This window comes from Mustelus asterias, chromosome 3 (genome assembly GCF_964213995.1).
Source record: "Mustelus asterias chromosome 3, sMusAst1.hap1.1, whole genome shotgun sequence".
Taxonomy (NCBI): Eukaryota; Metazoa; Chordata; class Chondrichthyes; order Carcharhiniformes; family Triakidae; genus Mustelus; species Mustelus asterias.
In genome coordinates this window covers 31,155,287-31,177,055 of record NC_135803.1, presented here as the reverse complement: position 1 = coordinate 31,177,055, position 21,769 = coordinate 31,155,287, and the positions used below count along the sequence as shown (strand labels likewise).

The following is a 21,769-nucleotide window of genomic DNA, read 5'->3' as shown; positions in this document are numbered from 1 at the left end:
CAGTCAGGAGGTCACACAGCGTGTTCTTACTGAACTGTGGGGCAATGTGCTGGGTGGATTGTGACATATCTCCAGAGTTGAAACCATTGATTACAGCGACTAAAATTTTACAGAGATGGGAATTTTCTTCCACGTAAAACCTCAAAAGTCTTTTGCAATATTTGCACATTTGAAATGCTGGCCAGTTCTATTGCAGTCCTCCCTCAAAGACTGCATGCAGAAGTTCCGGTTTTAAACAGGGCTTTCTGCTCTTTAAATATGATGCTTCCTCCTGCATGGGCATCAGGTCACACACATCTGAATGTCAAATCTACCACATTGTACATACAAGTTGGTTCAGGTGGCCACATCCTTCCTGCACCAGACTCCCAGCTTCTTCCAGGCCCACCAGCAGGACTCAGATAGTTGGATAAAATTCAGCCCCGAGATTGTTCTTTCTGCACCGTATGTGTCCAGTTTTTTTATTTGCATATACAGCTAGTAATCAGCATATGGCTGTATTATACACAATCTAGCATCACCTTAGGTGGGTTGTAAGTAACTAGTTGTATATTTTATGAAGTTCGACGTGCTGGACTGAGAATCAACATATCAGCCATTTGATAATTTTTTTAATATTGTAGTTACAGATTTTACCAGACCTGAATGATGAAATGAACCTAAACAGTGCTATTTCATAGAATCCTACAGTGCAGCAGGCCATACGGCCCATCAAGTCTGCACCAACCACAATTCCATCTAGGCCCTATCCCCACAACCCCATGCATTTACCCTAGCTAGTCGCCCTGATACTAAAGGGCTATTTAGCCTAACCTGCACATCTTTGGACTGTGGGAGGAAACTGCAGCACACCCACGCAGACACGGGGAGAATGTGCAGACTCCGCCCAGTGACCCAAGCTGGGAACAGAACCCGAGTCCCTGGCGCTGTGAGGCAGCAGTGCTAACCACTGTGCCGCCCTATTTGTTGCCCAAAATATTACTGTGAAGGGGTCAAAAAGGTGTACCTAAGGTCCCTTGTTAATATTGTATCATCAGGTTAGAATGTGGATCTCTGGTTAATTCAAAGTATTAAGCTTTAAATCTGGTGATGGTGGTTGTGTACATGGGGAGATGCTACACTGTCAAATTGTACTGGGGATTGGGTGGGAGGAGGTGTGTGTTTTTCAGTCCGTGCTATGTTTCAAAAGTTTCACTTGATACAATATATGCAGAAAATGAAAAATCTCAAATTTGAAGGTAATATAAAACGCTTTACAGTAAAGCTCAAAAACACCATATTTGTATATTTTAAGTCATAGAATCATGGAATACCTAGAGTGAAGAAATTCAGTGAAGATCAGAAGATGGAAGATCAAACTTTATTTATCAACTATCTGCATACAAAACATATTGCACATCAACCAAACAAAACTGAAAATAAAAATCTAAGGACTCTAACAAATGTAGTTTACATGGAAAAATCGTTTCTCTGGAACTTAATCTTACAATAGTTGGATTATTTTGGCAATGACATCTACAACCAGTTTAGTGTAACATCCAAAGCATTGCTTGATTTTTAAATACTGTACATTTAATAAATAAACCAAACAAGCCCCTTTGTAAAACAGTCACTGCCAATCACATCCCAATGTCCCTGCAGATGTATAGATGCAAACGAGTATTCTCCAGTGGTCTGCAATTTTCTCTACATACAGTATTAAAAAAATCTACAGAGATTTAGTAAAACTGACCAGTTTCCAGACTAGTATCACCTAGTATCCCTAATGTTAAATTTACAATTCAGTGCAAAATTTTGAAACTGCATTTTCTATTGTTTTCCTCAGATGAAGAAGTGGTTGCATATTAGAGAACTTGACAAAAAAGCAGCCAATGCTTTAATCCAGTATTACAGTAAATGTCAATGATCTCCATCTCCAGAATAATCTGAAATTTATTTTAAACGTTTCAAGACATTTCCCTACAACCAGCTAATTCTTTTAATTTTGCATCTACTGTCTGAAGGCACAACATCTGATAATGTATTGAGAACTTAACTAGGTGAAAAACAAATTTATACAAGTGTTTTATTCAAGAACCCTCCCCATCTCCATTCCAGTACGGAGGAACTAGAAAAAAAGTGCGCCGTAAAGTCTGGCAGTCCTTATTCTATCTTTGGCAAGCTTTTACAAGCACTATTAGAAAACGTAATTTATGCAGAACTGGATGATGGTGGGTAATGTTTAAGAAACACCATTCACCACAACTTTAGTTCCATTTCCTTGGTAATCTCTTTGTTGGTTTTCCTTAGAAACCTTACATGTAGGAGCTTCATCGCCAGAAACATTGTTCATTCCATTCATGGTCTTGAAAGCTGGAGATTGTTCATCAATCATATCCTCTTGCACCTGCAGAACATGTGTGTGAAGTAAAATAGTTAACTTGAGAAAGAGAGGCAAAATTTGCTCTTCAAACAACTCAATGTTCAAAGTAGATACCAGAAAATGTAATGCAGAATTGAACAGGACAGCACAGTGGTTAGCACTGCTGCCTCATAGCGCCAGGGACCCAGGTTCGATTCTGGTCTCGGGTCACTGTGTGGAGTTTGCATGTTCTCTGTGTCTGCATGAGTTCCCTCCAGTTGCTCCGGTTTCCTCCCACACTCCAAGATGTATGGGTTAGGTTGATTGGCCATGATAAATTGCCCCTTAGTGTCAGGGGGACTAGGAAGGTAAATACGTGGGGTTACGCAGATAGGACCTGGGTGAGATTGTCGTCAGCGCAGGCGTAATGGGCCAAATGGCCTCATTCTGCACTGTTGATTCTATGACTTTATGACACAATAGTATTATACAGATTTCTCAATGTTAAGAAATACATCATTAATTGTTGATCTAAGATCACCTTTATTGTTAACATGTATGAATTATTCACTAAGTATAATTTTTCCTAAGAGCAAAGGACAAATTATTGGAAAACCCAAACTAATTCCAATACTTGGGAAAATTGATTGAATGCATGTTTATTCTTGTATATAATCTTTCCTCTGAAAGGCCCTATCCTTGAAGCTGACATTTTGGTGTTCCCCAATAAATCTTCCACAATTAAACTGCAATGCTGGGACAGTGAGCAAATTTGAGGAGTTAGATTTTTAATTGGTAATGGGTTGAAGGGTTATGGAGAGAAGGCAGGAAAATGGGGATGAGGAGCATATCAGCCATGATCGAATGGCAGAGCAGACTTGATGAGTTGAATGGCCTAATTCTGCTCCTATATCTTATGAACCATAATGTTTTTCAATTACTTACTAGATTTGTCTACAGACCCTAAACTACATATACAAACTATGTAACTCAAGAGATTACGTAGCATATAGTTGGCCAAACAGTTATATGCTAGCATTCATTCTCCACAAGCTTCATTACTGTTCTCCTGAACTGAATTTCATCAGCATGCATGTGGAAGTTGATTTACTGACTGCATGACTGAGGGGAAACACACAGATTAGAAACAAGAGGGGACAAAGATATTTGAGTAACCCCAGGAGGTGACATTGCAAGGAGGGAAGCCATTGTTGGAGATCCATTCCTACTATTAAGATGCAGGCAGTGTAACCATGGACTGGACAAAGCAAAGGCATTAGAAGAGAATGGCATATTGAACTATGTCAAAAGCTACAAACTGGTCAAGAAGAGCAGCATAAATAAGTTAGAGATAATGTAACTCATCATCTTAGCAAACACTGTACAGATGCAGTAAGACTGGAACCAGTGGAAGGATTCAAATATGGAGCTTCAGGAGAAGATGCACTGGAAGTGGAAAGAGGGGCAAGAGATGAGGTAGCAATTAGGAAGAAGATGGGTCACGAGTGCATTTATGAGAACAGGGTGTTGGCAGTTATGAAAGGAGGAAAGGTTAGCAGATTTCTAAATTGCCAAACCAAAGATTCAGGAAATAAAGATAAAATATAGTCAGACAGTTGATTCTTAGTATCATGGATCTGTTGAGGAAATAATGGAGAAACACAAGCTTTTCAATCTAGCAATAAGAAGTTTTCCATAAAAGTATGAAAATTAAGAGAATGGAAATAGTTAACACAGACTATTACTTTAAATTAGTAGTTCTATTTCTATTCCCATGGTTTAAAGATAAATTCGGGGCCAATGTCAATAACTTTTAGAGTGCGAGATTAATGTGTGCAAGCATTTAGGAAATAACAATGCTCTAATGCGGGGTGGGGGGGGGGGGCGGTGATGGTGGCAGAGGGGCACCTGTTGATTTAATAGAGAGAAGGGGCAGTGCTTCAAAATAGGGTTAAACTGTATTGCTAGGAAAGAGAAGATAAAACTATACTCATGTTATGTCGGACTAAGGATTGCTTGATGCTGACACTAGTTGACAGCCTCGAGTTGTTGAAAAGGGAGAAGTTCATTCCTGACACTACCAACTAGTTGCTCACTTTTTAGTGCATAAGTGTGAAATGCTGAAGGGATCAGAGCAGAAACCAGTTGGCCGTTACCAATAATTTAATGATAATCAAAGTAATCCACTACACTTGGTTCTGACAACTTAAATTGCAAATGTTAGATTTTTTTGTTCAACTTTGCATCATTTCCGAGTATTTGTTAAAAGGAATAAAAGCATTATAAAATTCAACTTCTCTAGAAAACTATTCATTTCACAACTCAATACAATTCAGTACTATGTAAAAATACAGTTTCAGATTCTGCAACTAAGCTGGTGCCAAAGGTACATCTTTGTATCACTTTAGGGAGCCTGATGTTTGGCTTCTGTAAATTGCGTCCAGGTTGCACCTAGGAGAGGACACCCCAGTTTCACTGCAGGGTGTGAACAAAGCATGGGGAGAAAGCAATTACGAGTGATAAATCCAACTTGATCGATGTAGAGAGCTAGAGGCTGTCTCCGATGGTGGTAAGGTCCATCATGCCCACTTGTTAGCCACCATGTACCTCAAGTTGAGTAACCCTCATTGAATAAGATGCTGATCCGCCACAAAATCTGCTTAAATGAGCACTTGGGGCTTAAGAGTCTCTGCTCAGCAAATGGACAGAATCCATTGCACCAAACAAACAAAAGAAATAAACAAAAAGATACCAACTCTGATTGTCAAGCTGGAATGTTAGGATGAGCAGCAAAGGACCAACAGACAACTTGTAGCTGGTCGATAACCCACGCCCGCCAGCATAACCATGATTCACATGAAACCTGAAGGGCTGAATATCGACAGAGCATCCCTACAAGAGAGCAGGCTTGCCAATTATTGATCACTTGAAGAAAAAACATTACACGTTTATCTAGCTGGGAAGAGTTCAGGGGAAACGTGCGAACAAGCTAAGGGTTCGCTGCAAAGAACTCACTACCTTTAATGATAGATAGAACCCTCTGCAAATAGCTGAGAATATGCACTCTTCATCCACCTCTCAACTCAAACACTGTCAGTTAAGCTCATGAGTACACTGCTCCACCACTACAGATGCAAAATACGAGTTCTTCAAGGAGCTTGACACTGTCATCAGCAGAATCCCCAAGTCAGAACATCTTTAAATACCGGAGGATTTCAACACAAGAATGGGCACAGGCCATGAGGCATGAATCTCCTGCCTCAGACATCATGGTCTGAATCATTGGCACCAGTTGGATCTGACCATCATCGATGTGACTCTGTGAATAGCATTCTCAACACATTCAACTAACACAGCACTGACTGTGATACCCACTCCGTGGTGTGCACTAGGGTTGTGGATGCAACCATTGTAGCCTTTTCACTCAGTGCAGAAATGCAGTCCTCATATTAATGTCAGCCATATCACCTACTCAGACAAAAACAACAGTTCTGTGACTTAACTGTACAATCAGTCGGCAATCCCACACAGACTGCAAAGTGAAATGGAACAAACTTTGAGACAGCACCTACGAAATCACACACTGAAGATATGGGAAGCAAGAACAGAAAAATGCTGATTGGTTTGAGGCTAACATCACTGTGTTGGAGCTGGTCATTGGAGCCAAGCGGTTTGCTCCTAATTATAAAAGAGAATCAAGCGAGAAAACTCAATGCACAAAGTAGCCTCTTGAAGTAAAGCCCAACAGATTAGTTGGTGATGCTCCAATGACTATTGGTTAGAACTCTTGCCAAAACATCCCCAGATTGGAGGTATTGTCTTATGAGAAAAGGTAAAACAGGATTTTACTCTACACAGTGAAATTTAGATGAATGAGTGATCTCATTGAAACATATAGGATTCTTAAGGGGCTTGACAGGGTAAATGCTGAAAGGATGTTTCCCCTCATGGGAGAGTCCAAGATCAGAGGGCATAGTCTCAGAATAAAGGGGTGCCAATTTAAGACAGAGTTGAGGAGGAATTTCTTCTCTCGGAGGTTTGAGTGTCTTTGGAACTCCTTGCCACAGAAAGCCACGGGGGCAGTCAGTGTGTATACTTAAGGCTGAGACAGACAGCTTTTTGATCAGTGATGGAATGAAGGATTACAGGGAAAGATAGGAAAGTGGACGTGAGGAATGTTGGATTAGCCATGATCCTACGAATGGTGGAGCAGACTTGAGGGGCCAAATGGCCTACTCCCATTCCTATTCCTTATGGTTTTATGTCTTTTGACAGAGAGACTATCTGGGACATATACGAAGGAATCAAAAAGGTCATCAGCAATGGAACTCTATTTGATTTGCACTCGAGGGAGAATACTGTCACCAAGAAAGCTCTCGGCAGCACAGAAAGCCTGGCTGTCATGGCAGAGTTGGATATCAAACTCAGAATGGAGAAACTTAGAAAGGCTATTGACTCACTTGTCATAGGTCAAGCTGCAGGTTTTGATTCTTTCCCACTTGATCTCATCAAGCATAAGAAACTGGCACTTCTGCAGTATATCTGCACAAACCTTTTAGTCTCTGCTGGAGGAAGCAGTGTCCCAGAACATATGAGCTGAAAAGATTGTGACCCTGTACAAGAATAAGGGCAACTGCAACAATAGCAACAGCTATCTCCCTGATGAGCATTGCGGGAAAAGTATTTGCCATTGTTGTCCTGGTCAGACTGCAGACCTTGGCTGAACCATCTGAGGGGAGGGTGACTGCCCTTGACATCAAGGCAGCATTTGACTAAGTGTGGCATCAGAAAGCCCTAACAAAACTGGAATCAATGAGTATCAAGGAGAAAATTCTTTGCGGCATAACTAGCAGAAAGGAGGATGAATGTGATGGTTGGGGTTGGAGGTCAATCATCTCAGTTCCAGGGGATTCAGCTGGAGTTCCTCAGGATGGTGTCCTAGGCCCAACCATTTTCAGCTGTTTCATCAATGATCTTCCTCCTAAGGACAGAAATGGAGATGTATGCTGATGATTGCACAATGTTAGACACCATTCGCAACTCCTTGGATAACTAAGCAGTCCATTTCCAAATGCAGCAAGACCTGGACAATATCTAGACTTGGGCTGACAAGTGACAAATAATTTATGCGCCACACAAGTGCCAGGCAATGACCATCTCCCGCCACACAAGTGCCAGGCAATGACCATCTCCCAACGAGAGAATCTAACATTGCCCATTGACATTGAGTGGCATTATCACTGAATCCCCCCCAATCAGCATCCTGGAGGTTACCATTGACCAGAAACTGAACTGGACCAGCCTTATAAATACTGTGGTTACAATACTAGGTCAGAGGCATTCTCAGTGCAATCCACTAAAGAGGTAAGACCTGGGCAATATATATTATGCAGGAGAAAGAAAACTGAACAGTTACCATGTTTGCTGCCTCAGATGCACCTTGAGCATATCTTGGTAGCATAAGCTCAGAACTGGTACAGTAAGCCCTCTCCTAACCCAGTATTTTATTACATGCAGTGTACTTTATTTCCTGCATTCAGTGCACCATAATGGAGAGACAATCGAGTCAAGTTGCCAGTTTTGGGTCTTATACCTTCCATTTACTTTGGGAAGAAACAGCTATGCATATTCAAGGTTGATATTAATGCAAACAGTGATTGCTTTTTAGCCAATATAACTGATTGCAAATTTAAACGTGGATATTTTAAGTGATGGAGTCTCCTGTAAAAACTTGAATGCCCCAATTATATTGCATAGCTAGCATTTGTGTAACGCAAACATTTTACAAAAATCTGAAAATTTGCATCAACATCAACACCGAAGTGATGTCAAAAGGTGAATTTCACACCTCTGGCTCTGTGCTTTGCTATGTTTTACACTTGAAGTTTAAAATTAACTCATCTGACCAACTATACAACCGTAAATTTCTTTTGATAGAAAATTGCTAACTATTCTGTCAGTTATTCTTTATCAGAAACAAAAAAAAATCAGAGACTGGTAAACTTCTCATAACCACACATATTGATGGCTTTCTTATTCTGTAGCAGTGCATGTGGCCAATGCATCCATGTGACCCATAATAGACACGACTGTGACATCAGTTCTACTACCATGTTTTTTTATTCATTCGTATTGCTCAAATTCTTACCAAGGTAGTTGCATTTTTGCTGGTTGCAAGATTCTCTTTAGGCTGGGCCCGTTGCCGGCTCTGTGATTCCGCACGAGATATGTAATCAGCTACAGTTACTGTCATTGAAAACAAAAAACTCTTTATACACCTCATTCTGTATATTGCCAGATGAATTGCATGGATTAATGTTTTTGCAAGCATCTTCTGCACAAGTTTGCAAACCATTTTAATTTAATCAAACACTTCCTATTAAGTCTAAACAAAACATGTTACTGTGACATGCAATATTGTCATACACTGTGCATTCAGGATTAAATCAAAGGTTTAGAAAAGGCCTTGAAGAAGTAAAAGGTCACTTTTTTATCCAAGTTTGTTATTAACTATAATACAAACATCTTTTGCACTTTCCTGATGTACAAATCTGGTATTTTTGTTTAGGTTCAGTACCATTGTTTAGCCAGCAATTAATTTTTAAACTGTTCATTAAATTAACTATTACTAATCAAAGTATTTCCCATACTTAAAGTAACTTAAGTTTAGTGATAATTTAATATGATAATTTGAAAATCCCTTAATTAAATGTTTTTATTTGAACAGAAATTTAACACTGGGATTAAAATTACTCCTTAATTTACAATTGGGTTTTACCTGCTCCTAAGCACTTTTAACATACCCAAAATACTTCCCCCATCTAATATGCATACTTTTCTAGAGTGGGCAATCAGTAACTTGTGTGTCCAAGAGATACTCTTAGACCATAAGACATAGGAGCAGAATTAGGCCACTCGGCCCATCGAATCCACTCCGCCATTCAATCATGGCTGATATTTTTCTCATCCCCATTCTCCAGCCTTTTCCCCATAACCCAATCCCCTTATTAATCAAGAACCTATCTCTGTCTTAAAGACACTCAATGACCTGGCCTCCACAGCCTTCTGCGGCAAAGAGTTCCACAGATTCACCACTCTCTGGTTGAAGAAATTCCTCCTCATCTCTGTTTTAAAGGATCGTCCCTTTAGCCCGAGGTTGTGCCCTCTGGTTCTAGTTTTAACTACTAGTGGAAACATCCTCTCCACATCCACTCTATCCAGGCCTCACAGTATCCTGTAAGTTTCAATAAGATCCTCCCTAATCCTTCTAAACTCCGAGTACAGACCCAGAGTCCTCAACCATTTCTCTCACAACAAGCTCTTCATTTTAGGGATCATTCTTGTGAACCTCCTCTGGATCCTTTTCAAGGCCAGCACATCCTTCCTTAGATATGGGGCCCAACAGCTTAGATTTTAAATTACTCTGAAATAATTGGATAAAATTAAATGAAGCAATTTAAAAGCACACAGAATCATAGAATATTACATCATGGAAACAGACAACTGTCAAGTCCTCACCATTACTTCAGTTTTCATGTCTGTCACCATAGAAATCTGATCCCAATCTCCTGCTCATTCCCCTTACCCTTCAATATTTTTTTTATGCAGCTGTAACTCCTTGAAAAAGTATTATTAACTATCCAATATTGATTGCATCAAAGAAATTCCACATTTGGAATTTCTACCAGCACATCCTGCTTCTAATTTGGCTATAATTTAATTTTTAGATTTTACAATATATTTAAATTCAGAAAGGTTGAATAAGCTGAATGGTGTGGGTGAAGAAAGCCCAAGTTGTTTTCATATCAGGTGAATACACAAACAAGTAATGTAATACATCTAATTAAAACAAATAAAATTTCACTTTTCTCATGTTTAGGAATTGGCTCAACAGATATAAACAGAACACAATGGTATTAAGTATTGCAACAATAAAAGTGAATATGTGGCTGACCAATGCCACTCTACTGAACAGAGGGGATGTTAATTTTAGTGCAGATCTGGACGTTTTCAATCCTGGTTAGTTTTAAACATGCAACTGGCACGATTCAGGCACTTCTCATAAATTAGACATTAAATTACATTCTGACAACTAGCTTAAATCAGGAATACTGAATACAGCCAAGCAAGTACAATTATCAGAAAAGGTATTAACACAGATTTTATGTTCTCAACATTTTTTTCCCGGCAGCTCACAGAATCACTACAAAATTAAAGCCAACATTCAGTCTTCTCGAATATTCTGCCTGAATGCACATCTGGATCATCCTGTACTTCTGGTGTTTTGATCACCACAGAAATGTCCACAATTTAGAATGTACAACAAGGAATGTAAATTTCGGAAATATACTATCCTTCCATGGAGCGAACGTGGAAAGAGTTCTAAACGCTTACCCCTAAAATAGCAAAATAAATAAGCATGCCAAGCAATGATGAAATCTAATCCGACAAGTGTAAAGCACAGCATATAGGAATGAATGGACAACACATGTACTTCGTAAACAGTGTGTAAAAAGAGACATCTGAGAGATGGGCCGGAATTTTATCGGCACGTCCGCCTGAACGGCATTCTTCGTTGGCCTCAGGCGGGATCTTACAAGCCTCAGGCGGGCGAGGCGGTAAAATTCCGGCCATGATCTCAGAGGTATTCAAGTTAGTAAAGGAAATGACAAAGGCAAATCCAAACTATTTGATTTAAACAATATAAACTAGGACAAGGAAACTAGTTTGAACTGGCAAAAGGTTAAGTTTAAGACTGATAGCTGCATGCAAAGACTGCATGCAATTTCTTGATACCAGCATATGAAATAGACTTCCATATTAAATGTATTAAGAAACAAAGTGGATGCTGCAATGGGGGGGGGGAAGGCAAAGAATAGAGCAGCTTTAATATCTTTCTAAAATAAAAACAGAAAATGCTGGATTAATGTTAACTCTGTTTCTCCACACAAATATTGCCAGAACTGCTGAGTTTATTCAGCATTGTGTTTTTCAGATTTCCAGCATTTGCAATATTTGTTTTTATTAACATTTTGCTACATGGATGAATTTGCAAAGATTCCATGGTGTTCTTCATCCCAAATTATCTGATGTTGTAATAGATAATGGTTTGGATAAATACCAAAGTGCACTACAGCTGGTGAGCTCATGTGATATTAATTTCTGTTTCTCAAATTCCTAAAGCTATTGATTGTCCAGGAGAGATAATTGATCATATGCTGTATAACAACTGGTTTAGGAGATACTGTTTTACAATAGCTCTGCATAGCTTAACAATCAAAATGAAAGAGAAGACAGGACAGGTATAGTATGATTACACAACACTCATACACACACTCGCAACATGTTTACTACATCAGTCGTGCATCACAATCATCCCATGCAGCTTAGGCAAATAAGCATTCAAACATGAATATCTTGCACGATATTTTATTTGGAAGGCCGTTTCTTGTGGTCAATAGTATTATTGCAAATATTTTTTCAGTAAATAGAAAATTTATATCCTGATGTTAATTTATCAAGTTTTTGTTTTAAACCAAAAGCCACAATCACTAAACACACCAAAATGAGATACTACGGACGACTGCAAAATAGATACGCAAATTGATTATGCATCCATGTGCTTTTTTACAAAAATACACTCTACTTGAGTTTTTACAAGAGTTGCGCCCTTAAACTTTCCAACATTAAATGTTCTCAATCTTGACGAGACAACTGAAAGATGGGATTGGAAAGTGTTTTAAATTTGCCAAGGGAAAGAAGAGAACAAAAAGGTAATCCAATCTTCCCCTTTAGGATGTCATTCAACAGCAGGTTAGATCCTGGCACTGAAAGAGGTAGGAATAGCCGCAGTTGAGAAATAAAAACCCATTTTTTGTTGTAAACCAAACTTGCCACTGTTTGGCTGAGTCATTTGATGTCTTTATATCCCTTTGTAACCTTATGTTCTTAACTACACAACTTAGAACACCTCCTAATTTAGCGTCATCTGTTAACTGTGATATGCAACTTGATCCAAGTCATCTATATGCAGAAGCAGCTGCAAGTCACAGCATCCTATACAAAACTCTAATAATACTCCAGCATTAGCCACAGTCTCCATTTTGCCCACTTCTGTATCTTAAGTATCATGAAGACTTCCAAAATCTGGGCAGTTCTGCACTTGCAAACAAATTCTGCCTACTGATAATTTAATTGGAATCAAGATTTTTCTGATCCTAAATTGTTTACAATGTTTTTTTCCTTTCACCTTCCAATTTCTAAAAGCAATTTTGCAGACCTCTTGTTTTATATTAGTCTAGATATTGCAATTTGGCTGTACAAACCTAAACTAGCTGAAGTATAGATAACTATCATTACAAGAGCCCTTGAATTATAGATAATCTTAACTGCTGACTCCTCCAATCATATTAAAGAAGATGGGAATATTGTCAATGCTGGTGGATGTGATGTGATTTACTGCCTGTTCAAGGATGCAATTTTCTGAATGAGAAATGCAATTGAATGTTTTCCCCATCTTTGTCATGTCTCATAGTGCTTGTCCCATTGTTTGGGAACCAGTGCATCTTCTAAATCATTTGATGTGGCAGAAGCTTTTTCAGAATATGATCAAAATATTTATCTGCTCCCAACAAACAAAATTACCTGACCTGATTTTGCTTTTCTTTAAAAGAGAAAGTTCGCTCTTCTATTCATTTATTATTTATTTAAGCATCATTTGCATGTCCTTCCATTCCTTAATGTTATAAAGGCATCCACCAGCTATTCATTTTTTCAAAACAAATCCAGCTGCTTTGAAGAAGTTGAGTCAAAGTTGCATCTATTCCATCTTTGCTAATACTTTCAAACCTAATTTAACTATTAAGGTAAAGTCACCATAGTCCCAGATAACCATAGGCTGAAACATGTATTCCAAGACCACCATAGTTATACAGTGATATATAATTGAAAAGGAAAGGTTTTCAGGCTCCAGGATTGGAGCAGGTATGTACTGGCATGGCTGTTTTAAAGGGCTGGCATAGGCATGATGGAACACATGCACGCACACACAACACAACTTTAAGTTGTGAAGTCAACAATACTCTTAACAAGCATCCTGGCTAGGATCAACTGAGTACAGACCTGGGACTTTTCTGGCATTGTCCAGACTCAGAGACTTCGGGGTGGCACAGTGGTTAGCACTGCTGCCTCACAGCACCAGGGACCCGGGTTCGATTCCGGCTTAGGTCACTGTCTGTGTGGAGTCTGAACGTTTTCCCCGTGTCTGCGTGGGTTTCTACTGGGTGCTCCAGGTTCCTCCCACAGTCCGAAAGACGGTGCCGGTTAGGTGCATTGGCCATTGTACCTGAACAGGCGCCTGAGTGCGGTGACTAGGGGATTTTCACAGTAACTTCATTGCAGTGTAAGCCTACTTGTGATACTAATAAATAAGCTTAAAGTCAATTCTGAGTCATCTGGGAACTCTAACTTTATATAATATCTTGAACTACATCGGAAAGTTTATACTGAAGCATTTACCCAGCAACTAGAGACTCTTCAGCAGTACACACCAAGGCATGGTGAAATCAAGTACATGATGTGCTTACTTGGAAGCCGAATTACGTTTAACATCTGTCCTAATATGTACATTTCCCATTTTTTTCTTCCTTACATCTTTGAAACAATTACCAATTAAAGATGGCCCTTCTTCAATATGGGATAATCAAAAGTTAAAATTTTATGTTAGATTTTCAAAATAGGTTTACCACGCACAAGCAACATGACTCATGAAACTGTGGTGAGGATTTATTGAATTAGATAAAGGGGAACAGTGACAAACAATTTCCAAAATTTCAAAACTCCAAACACCCTAGCATGCTAGTTATGGCTGTTACCTTGCTGGCTGTCTCTGCTCAGAGAACTTTCAATTTGACCACGTAAACGACGTCTGCGGCTACGATTACGCCGCTGTGGTTTTCTTTCATTATCATCTGCAAATGTAAAGTGTGATGGAGGCTTTCTCTTTAATATTTTATTTACAAAGCAGTCTATGCTTGGAGTTAATTCAAATAAAATTCTAGTTGACCAAGTGCAATCTTTCAAATTATACATAAATTTGATATATACATACCTAAACCATTCTCATTAACTGAAGCACTGTCAGATTCTGTCATTCCATCAATCATTGTAGCATCATCGTCTGTCCTACGCCTACGTGATCTCCTGCGGCGGTTTGTACTGCTATGAGATTCACTACCATCAGTGTCTGCTGTTTGGTCCGTTTCTGTGTTATCTGTGTTGTCTAGCAAACTGTAAGGATTACTATCTGGATCCTTGAACACTGAGGGGAAAACAGATATTCTGATGAAAACACTGTATGCTGACATCCTCCAAGTTCTTTTTTCAAAGATCTGAATTGTAGATATTTTTATTTCTTTACAGCATCTGAGCCAACAACATAGAAACAGGTAATTTATGATACAAGGGTCTGTAAGCAATAGCCGCTCGTAGATTAAATGCTAAACAATAAAAGACTAGAATCCTCAATTAAATTACAATAAACTGTTGAATATTAATTCACTATATTACTTACTCATAAAACCAGCAGAGATAGAAAACTCCCAAAGAAAAGGCCCCGACAGAAAACGGACACTTACTGACAGTCCCAAATAACTTCTATCATAAGAGATATAAACTACCCCTTGAAACCACAGACACGAGTAAAGACAGCTTTTAATGCACCAAGCCAAGTTACAACATAAAACACTGGACAGATAGATAACGGCTAGGCAGCTGGTGAAAAAAAACAGCTTTTGTTTAATGGAGATTTCTTTACAAAGCATAGGCAGCGACACAAGTCTGGGACTGATTGCTAGCAAGGTTTTATCCCAGGGATAAAGAGGTTTCATGACTTTTATGAATGCTGGCCATTAGACGGAATCCAGGAATTCTGAAATTGGGGTGGCGTCAGAGAAAATGAAATCATGGTGTTGTGTTGTCAGCTGTCATATGATCCTTGATCTTCTAGGAATGCTTCCAATTATGGTTGGCAACACTAGTCAGGTACTGACTGGTGAGCTGTTAACAACCTCCTTTCCATAGCCTCCCATCATTTAAAACATTAGCAGCTGCAGTACATGGAGGAAGGGATCCAGGACAAGAGTCTGCAGGATATTAATTCTTGTCTCTCCTCGCCACCTATTCCTTCCCCGGCCACCGCATTTAAGAAAGTAGTAAGGGCTGAACTAAGCCAATTCGCCTTTCAAGTCTGCTCGGTGGTTCATCAAGCTTGAGGATATTCTCCAACTTCAATTTCCTGCACTATTCCTTAACATCTAAAAATCTACCAAACTTTGAGTTGAATATACTCAACAACTGAACATCTGTAGCTCTCTGGTAGAGAATTCCCAAGATTCACAAACGTTGAATAAAGGAATTTCTCATCTTATTCTTAAATGGCCAACCTCTTATTCTGAGACTGGGGCCATGTTCTCAATTCCTTGGACAGGGACAATGTTTTCTCAGCATCAAATCAGTTAAGCTTCTTAATAATTTTATATATTTTAATTAGATCCCCCTACTACCACCCCAGGAACCAGTCTAGGAAACCTTGGGTAAAGGGACTTCCTGGTGCAGCCTCACCAATGCTATACATAATTGCATTAAGACTTCTTCCTTCTTGTAGTCCAAAACCTTTGTAACAAAAGCTAACATACCACTTATCTTCCCAATCACCTGCTGTACCTGTATGTCAGCTTTATGACTTGTGTACAATAACACCCTGATCACTCGGAATGCAAATATTTCCTAGTCTCACCATTCAAAAGCTATTTTGCTGTTTTATTTTTCCTACCAAAGAAAGTTATGATAAATTGGTCTAAAACATTGGTTTAATATTATGAGAGCATTGTGTCCAATTCTGGGCATCACACTTTGGGAAGAACATGAAAGCATTATAGAGGGCGCAAAAAAGATTAAAGAGAATAATTCCAGGGATGAGGAACTTCAGTCACCTGGAGAGATTGGTGAAGCTGGAGCTGCTCTCCTTGGAAAACAGAAGATTAAGAGATTTGAGAGGTGATAAATCTTGAGGAATGTGGACAGAGTAAACGGGGAGAACCGGTTTCCATTGGCAGAAGGATCAAAGACATCAATTGGTGAAAGAATTAACAACATTATGAAAAAAATCTTTTGACACAGCGTGGAATTAGGATCTGGAATGCATTGCCCGAGTGTGGTGGATGCAGATTCAATCAAGGTCTTCAAAACAAAACTGGATAATTATCTGAAGAGGACAAATTTGCAGAGCTTCAGGGATACGGTTACGAGTTGCTCTTGCAGAGAGCTGGTACAGGCACAACATGCCAAAATGACCTGGTGTTGTAATCATTCTATGATTTCTAAGATTTCATGCTTCCCCACATCATATTCCATCTGCCACGTTCTTGCCCATTCACCTTACCTATTTACATCCCTCTGCAATCTCTGCAAATGCAGAGAATACATAGTTAGGTGGGAATCTAAGCAAAGACTCACATTCTTCACTTTATCATTAATATTGTTTGCAAATAGCGAAGGCCCAAGTACTGATCCTTACAATACACAGCTAGCTCTGGCCTGACAATCCAAAATAGTCCCATTTATTTCTTCTGTGTTTCCTGTCCATGAGTTAATCATCAATCCATGCTATTAACCCCAATCCCATGTGTCTAATTTAATACATCAATCTTTGTGGCACCTTATAAAATGTGTTTTGATAATTCATACTGCATTCACTGGATTCTCAGTGTCCATCAGATCACAGAGAGGCCCCACTATCACACAGCTCTGTATAATGCAAGTCAGTCTCTGTCACCAAAATTTTCATTTCAATAGCATCTTATCCAGTGTGGTATTTAACCATACAAGTCAGGAAGATGTGCAGCTTAGCATCAGAGCTCTGCTGAAAAAGTAGTAAAGGCATTTCAGTTGAGCTCAGCACCCATGTTAAGGCAAATTTGTTTGTGTTGCTGCGCTGTGAACATATATCTGTAAGTATTAAGAAGAATTAGAATGGGCTCAGCTGTGATGCCCCGCATGCTTGAAGAGACAACAAACAATCATTACCTGGACTGACCCACTATTCTTTTTGCTGAACCTGATGAATCTAATCAGTCACTCAAAATAGTCTGTCCTCCTTCTCTCAGCCATGGTGATACATTTTCTCTTTTCCTTTCTCAAATCCGACCACAAACCACAGCCCCCCCCCACCCCCCCCACGATGAACATTGCTATTCACTTTTTAAAAAGGAACAATTAAAAGCAACTATTTAATTATAACAATCTAATTATATGGTTCAGTTTACAAGTGGCTTCTCAGCAATGCCCACATCCCATTAAAAAATTAGGAAAAAAGAAATAATTTATTTTGGAGTGTGAGGACTGGAAACTGTCAAGATGTACATGCAATATTGCTCCTGACACCGGCAGGTTATTTTATTTAAGAAAATGTAGTGTCGAGGCTGGACTCCAAGCTATGATGGTTAACTTCACTGAAAGCTGTCAATTATCATTGTTGGAATATGTACGCGCACCATTTTTAATGGGAGGATTAAAGGTGGAAAGCTGGATTCTCATGTCAGACACATGCATGCACAAACACTCACCCCCTCTCTCACACACCGAGGCCTGCACTGAGTTCTGCGCCAAGGCCTACTCCAATCTTGATTCTGATCCGAGACCTACTGTCCCCAACGCTCTGCTGCCCATGCTCGCCCTAATATGGAGTGAGTTCCAGGCTGTTGCCAGCTCATCCAATCAGAGGTTGGATTTTCCAGAAGCCAGACTCTTATTAGACAAGCAGCCCCATAGCATTTTCAAATTTTACATAGGAATCTGCCTGCCGTGGAACCCTTGGGAACCTCTTGCAACACCCTAGGATTTCGTGAAACCCAGTTTGGGAAACCCTGAGGTAGACAATGGCCTACTTCTAAGTTCTTGCATAACCTGGTTCTAAATATACATGAGCACAGAACTGTATTTTCCTCATTCAACAAGATATGATTGTCTGTATAACCACAGCTAACAATTTATGTCATGGTGGTAATATAACTGGTGAATACAAAGCAGAATTTTCAGGCTAAACTGGATTCAAAATCTGTTTATAAAACTTACCTGAACTAATAGACGAATGTCCGCCCCGTGGTCCTCCTCGACCTCTGTTGGATTGCCCTCCACCTCGCCCTCTCCCTGCTCCAGGCCGCCTTCGATTATCACGATGTGGTCTTGCATCCCGATCATCTTCAGCAGCCAGTGACCAATCACTTAGTTCATCCCTTCTTTCAGATTCAGTCTCTGAAGCATTTGATAATTCTGAATTTGTACCTGTATAATCAATAAATATAAGACTGTAGCTATGAACATAAATTTGAGTCCATATACAATTATTCTGTGTTGCCCAATAACACTTCAAAAAAATCTCTCAAATCATCTAAGAGGACAAGCTGTACAATCTAAGATGCTCTTCAATTGTTTGAGATGATCTTAAACTTGTACCTTGTTACAATGTCGAACAGTAGAAACTAACAATCACTACTGATCTGAGACACTGCATAATCTTGAAGATTTTAAAAATCAGGTCACCCTTTAGTCTCAACTCCAGTGAAAAGCCCTAACCTGTCAAGTTTTGTTTTTACACAAAAATAATCGCTCACCGTTTGTGAAATCCAAATGAACCTTCACTACATCCTTCTAATTGCCATTTTATATTCGAACTAACATTCAAACCTGTAGTATTGTACCCCCCTGGATTTCCAATTCCAAATCATTTACAGATGCCAAACAAATAATAACATCCCCAAAACAGATTGATCACGTGTAGATGGTCCAATAATTTAATTTTACTCATTAACTTTGCTTTCAACAATCTCAGTAAACATTCCGAAATCCATTAACACTGTTATATGTCACCAATTTTTGGTCTCTTTATTGACAGACCATATTTAGATGGATCTTCAGGATATCGAACCAAACTTATATCAGATCTACCTAGCATTAAAACAATAATTTGAAAATGTGATCGCAAGCTGAATATGAAATGTTACATGAAACAACTTGTCAGGGAGTCCATTTGAACAGGGGGATCTGGTAGTAAGCAAAGAGCAGAGGAAATGTCAAGAGAAAATCTTGCAGTGAAATAAATTATGGTGGGTGTGTTTATGACAAAACAATTAGTTTAACAGAAATATATATTAGAAAGGCGGACGGATGGGATTAATAGCACCATTAGAGAGAAACAGCCGGGAAAAAAGTGAACACGGAGAAATACTACAGAATGTTTAAGCAATACATATCACTTAGGCGAAGAATTATGGGTAACACTGGAAGTAATGCAGGGAAGAAGGTAAAAACACTGCTCCCAAAATGCAAAACTGCATGGAGAACAATGAATTGTGGAAAGTAAATGAGATTAAAGAAAATGGACAGTGAGATTAAAGTGTTGGGGCCTCTGTGATTAATAAATTGGCAGATGATACAAAAATTGGGGGAGTAGCGGATAGTGAGGAGGACTGTCAGAGGATACAGCAGGATATAAATCGGCTGGAGACCTGTGCCACAAGATGGCAGACAGAATTTAACGCAGGCAAATATGAGGTGATGCAATTTGGAAGGTCTACTGCAGAAGGAAAGTATACAGTAAATGGTAGAGCCCTCAGAAATATTAGGCAGGGAATAGAGGGATACAGACCACATAGGGATGTAGAAGAAAATATTAGATGAGAGAGGCATCTGTTTTGGCACAGACTTGGTGGGCCGAAGGGCCTGTTCCTATGCCGTACTGTTCTTTGATCTTGGCAGTGAAGCAATGGTCTTAAAAGTAATGAGCTTTTCACAAGACATTGTGATGGAGTCAGTGGTCAAAGCTTGTATTTTTTTTTGAGAAAGCCCCTACCCAAAAGGAGAGACCAGAATGAGGAACTTGCCCTGTCAGTTGTGAAAAAAACTAAGGCTAAAACTGAGATTGGAAACCAAAAACATCTGGTTGAAACAACTAAGATTAATGACCCAACATGTTGAGTAGACTGCTGAGCCAATTCATAAAACCAGATTGTGGTGAGTGGGTGGCACAGTGGTTAGCACTGCTGCCTCACAGCGCCAGGGACCCGGGTTCGATTCCTGGGTGACCGTGTGGAGTTTGCACATTCTCCCAGTGTCTGTGTGGGTTTTCACCGGGTGCTCCGGTTTCCTCCCACAGTCCAAAAATGTGTGGGTTAAGTTGATTGGCCATGCTAAATTGCTTAGTGTGAAGGGGATGTCAGGGGATTTAGTAGGGTAAATATGTGGGGTTACGGGAATAGGGCCTAAGTGGGATTGTCGTTGGTGCAGGCTCGATGGGCTGAATGGCCTTCTTCTTCACTGTAGGTATTCAATGATTCTATGAAAACCTGTCTTAGTCGTATGTGCCATTTAACATGTAATTTCTAGGTTATACTTGACCACAACTTGCCTGTTAAAGTTTAGCTTATGCTGATTCTAGGTTTTAGAACACAGAGTTACCCATGATAGTATGTAGTGTTTGCTTTGTATGACTCCTGTATTATAAAAATTATTTTGTTTTAAACCGTGGTTCCTTGTGGCTTCATTCTTTCAGTAAGTAACTGGGATTTTGGATTTCTTCTTTTTCCCTAACAAAAGTTACTAGCCTCATTTAGGTAGGTAACAAAATACATATTAATGACTTTGATAAAGGATTAAGAGTTTTTTGTCTAAGTTTGCAAATGACACTTAGAGGTACAGTAAATTGTATGATAGGAACAGGGAGTTTCATAAAGTCAGGCAGGATAAATGACTGGGTAAACAATGGTAGGTGGAGTTCAAAATGAGAAAGTGAGATCACCCACTCTGAGCCAAGAAAGACAAACTGGAATATTTTATTTGGGATAAATCAGGAGTGTAAAGGAGGAATAAAGGGTTTAGAAGCACAGTGGAAACGCATGCACACAAATCACTAAAAGCTAGTGCACCAATATTGAAGTAATAGCCTGTATTTCAAAGGGATTCAAAGCAAGGATGTGATGCTTTCATCGTACAGAACCTTCATCAGAATCCATTTACAGTACTACAATCAGTTCTGGGCCCTGAAGCTCAGGAATAACATAGCAGCTTTGGAATTCAATAGAATGGATAACTTATTTCCTGAAACAGATAAATCCAGAACAGAGGAAGGGGGCACAATATCAAAGTTAATCTAATTCAAATGAAATCAAGAAGCATATTTTCACACAAATTGAAAGATCTGGAAATTTTTCCTTCAAAAGACTGTGGATTTCAAGACCAAGACTAAGACATTATCATCAGGTAAAAGTATCAAGGAGATAATGTGCAAGCCAGAATGGAACTGCTTCATGCTAATCCCACGTGGAACAGGCTCGAGAAGCTGAGCAGCCTACTCCTGCTCCTATATTCTAACAT

General features: G+C 39.4%; 1 protein-coding gene across 2 annotated transcripts in view; it reads right to left on the bottom strand.

The window, feature by feature from the left end:
• Positions 1-1,344: 1,344 nt before the first annotated feature.
• fxr1 (FMR1 autosomal homolog 1) overlaps positions 1,345-21,769 on the bottom strand; it is an 83,099-nt gene continuing 62,674 nt past the window's right edge. The window contains exons 13-17 of one of the 2 annotated variants that reach the window (XM_078206941.1): positions 18,473-18,682; positions 14,451-14,660; positions 14,215-14,310; positions 8,490-8,587; positions 1,345-2,386 (exon numbers count right to left, since the gene is read on the bottom strand). In XM_078206941.1, coding sequence (XP_078063067.1) covers positions 2,222-2,386; positions 8,490-8,587; positions 14,215-14,310; positions 14,451-14,660; positions 18,473-18,682 — 779 coding nt within the window. In that variant the 3' untranslated portion in view covers positions 1,345-2,221. The remainder of the gene's footprint in view (positions 2,387-8,489; positions 8,588-14,214; positions 14,311-14,450; positions 14,661-18,472; positions 18,683-21,769) is intronic. The other variant, XM_078206949.1, reaches the window with a different exon arrangement.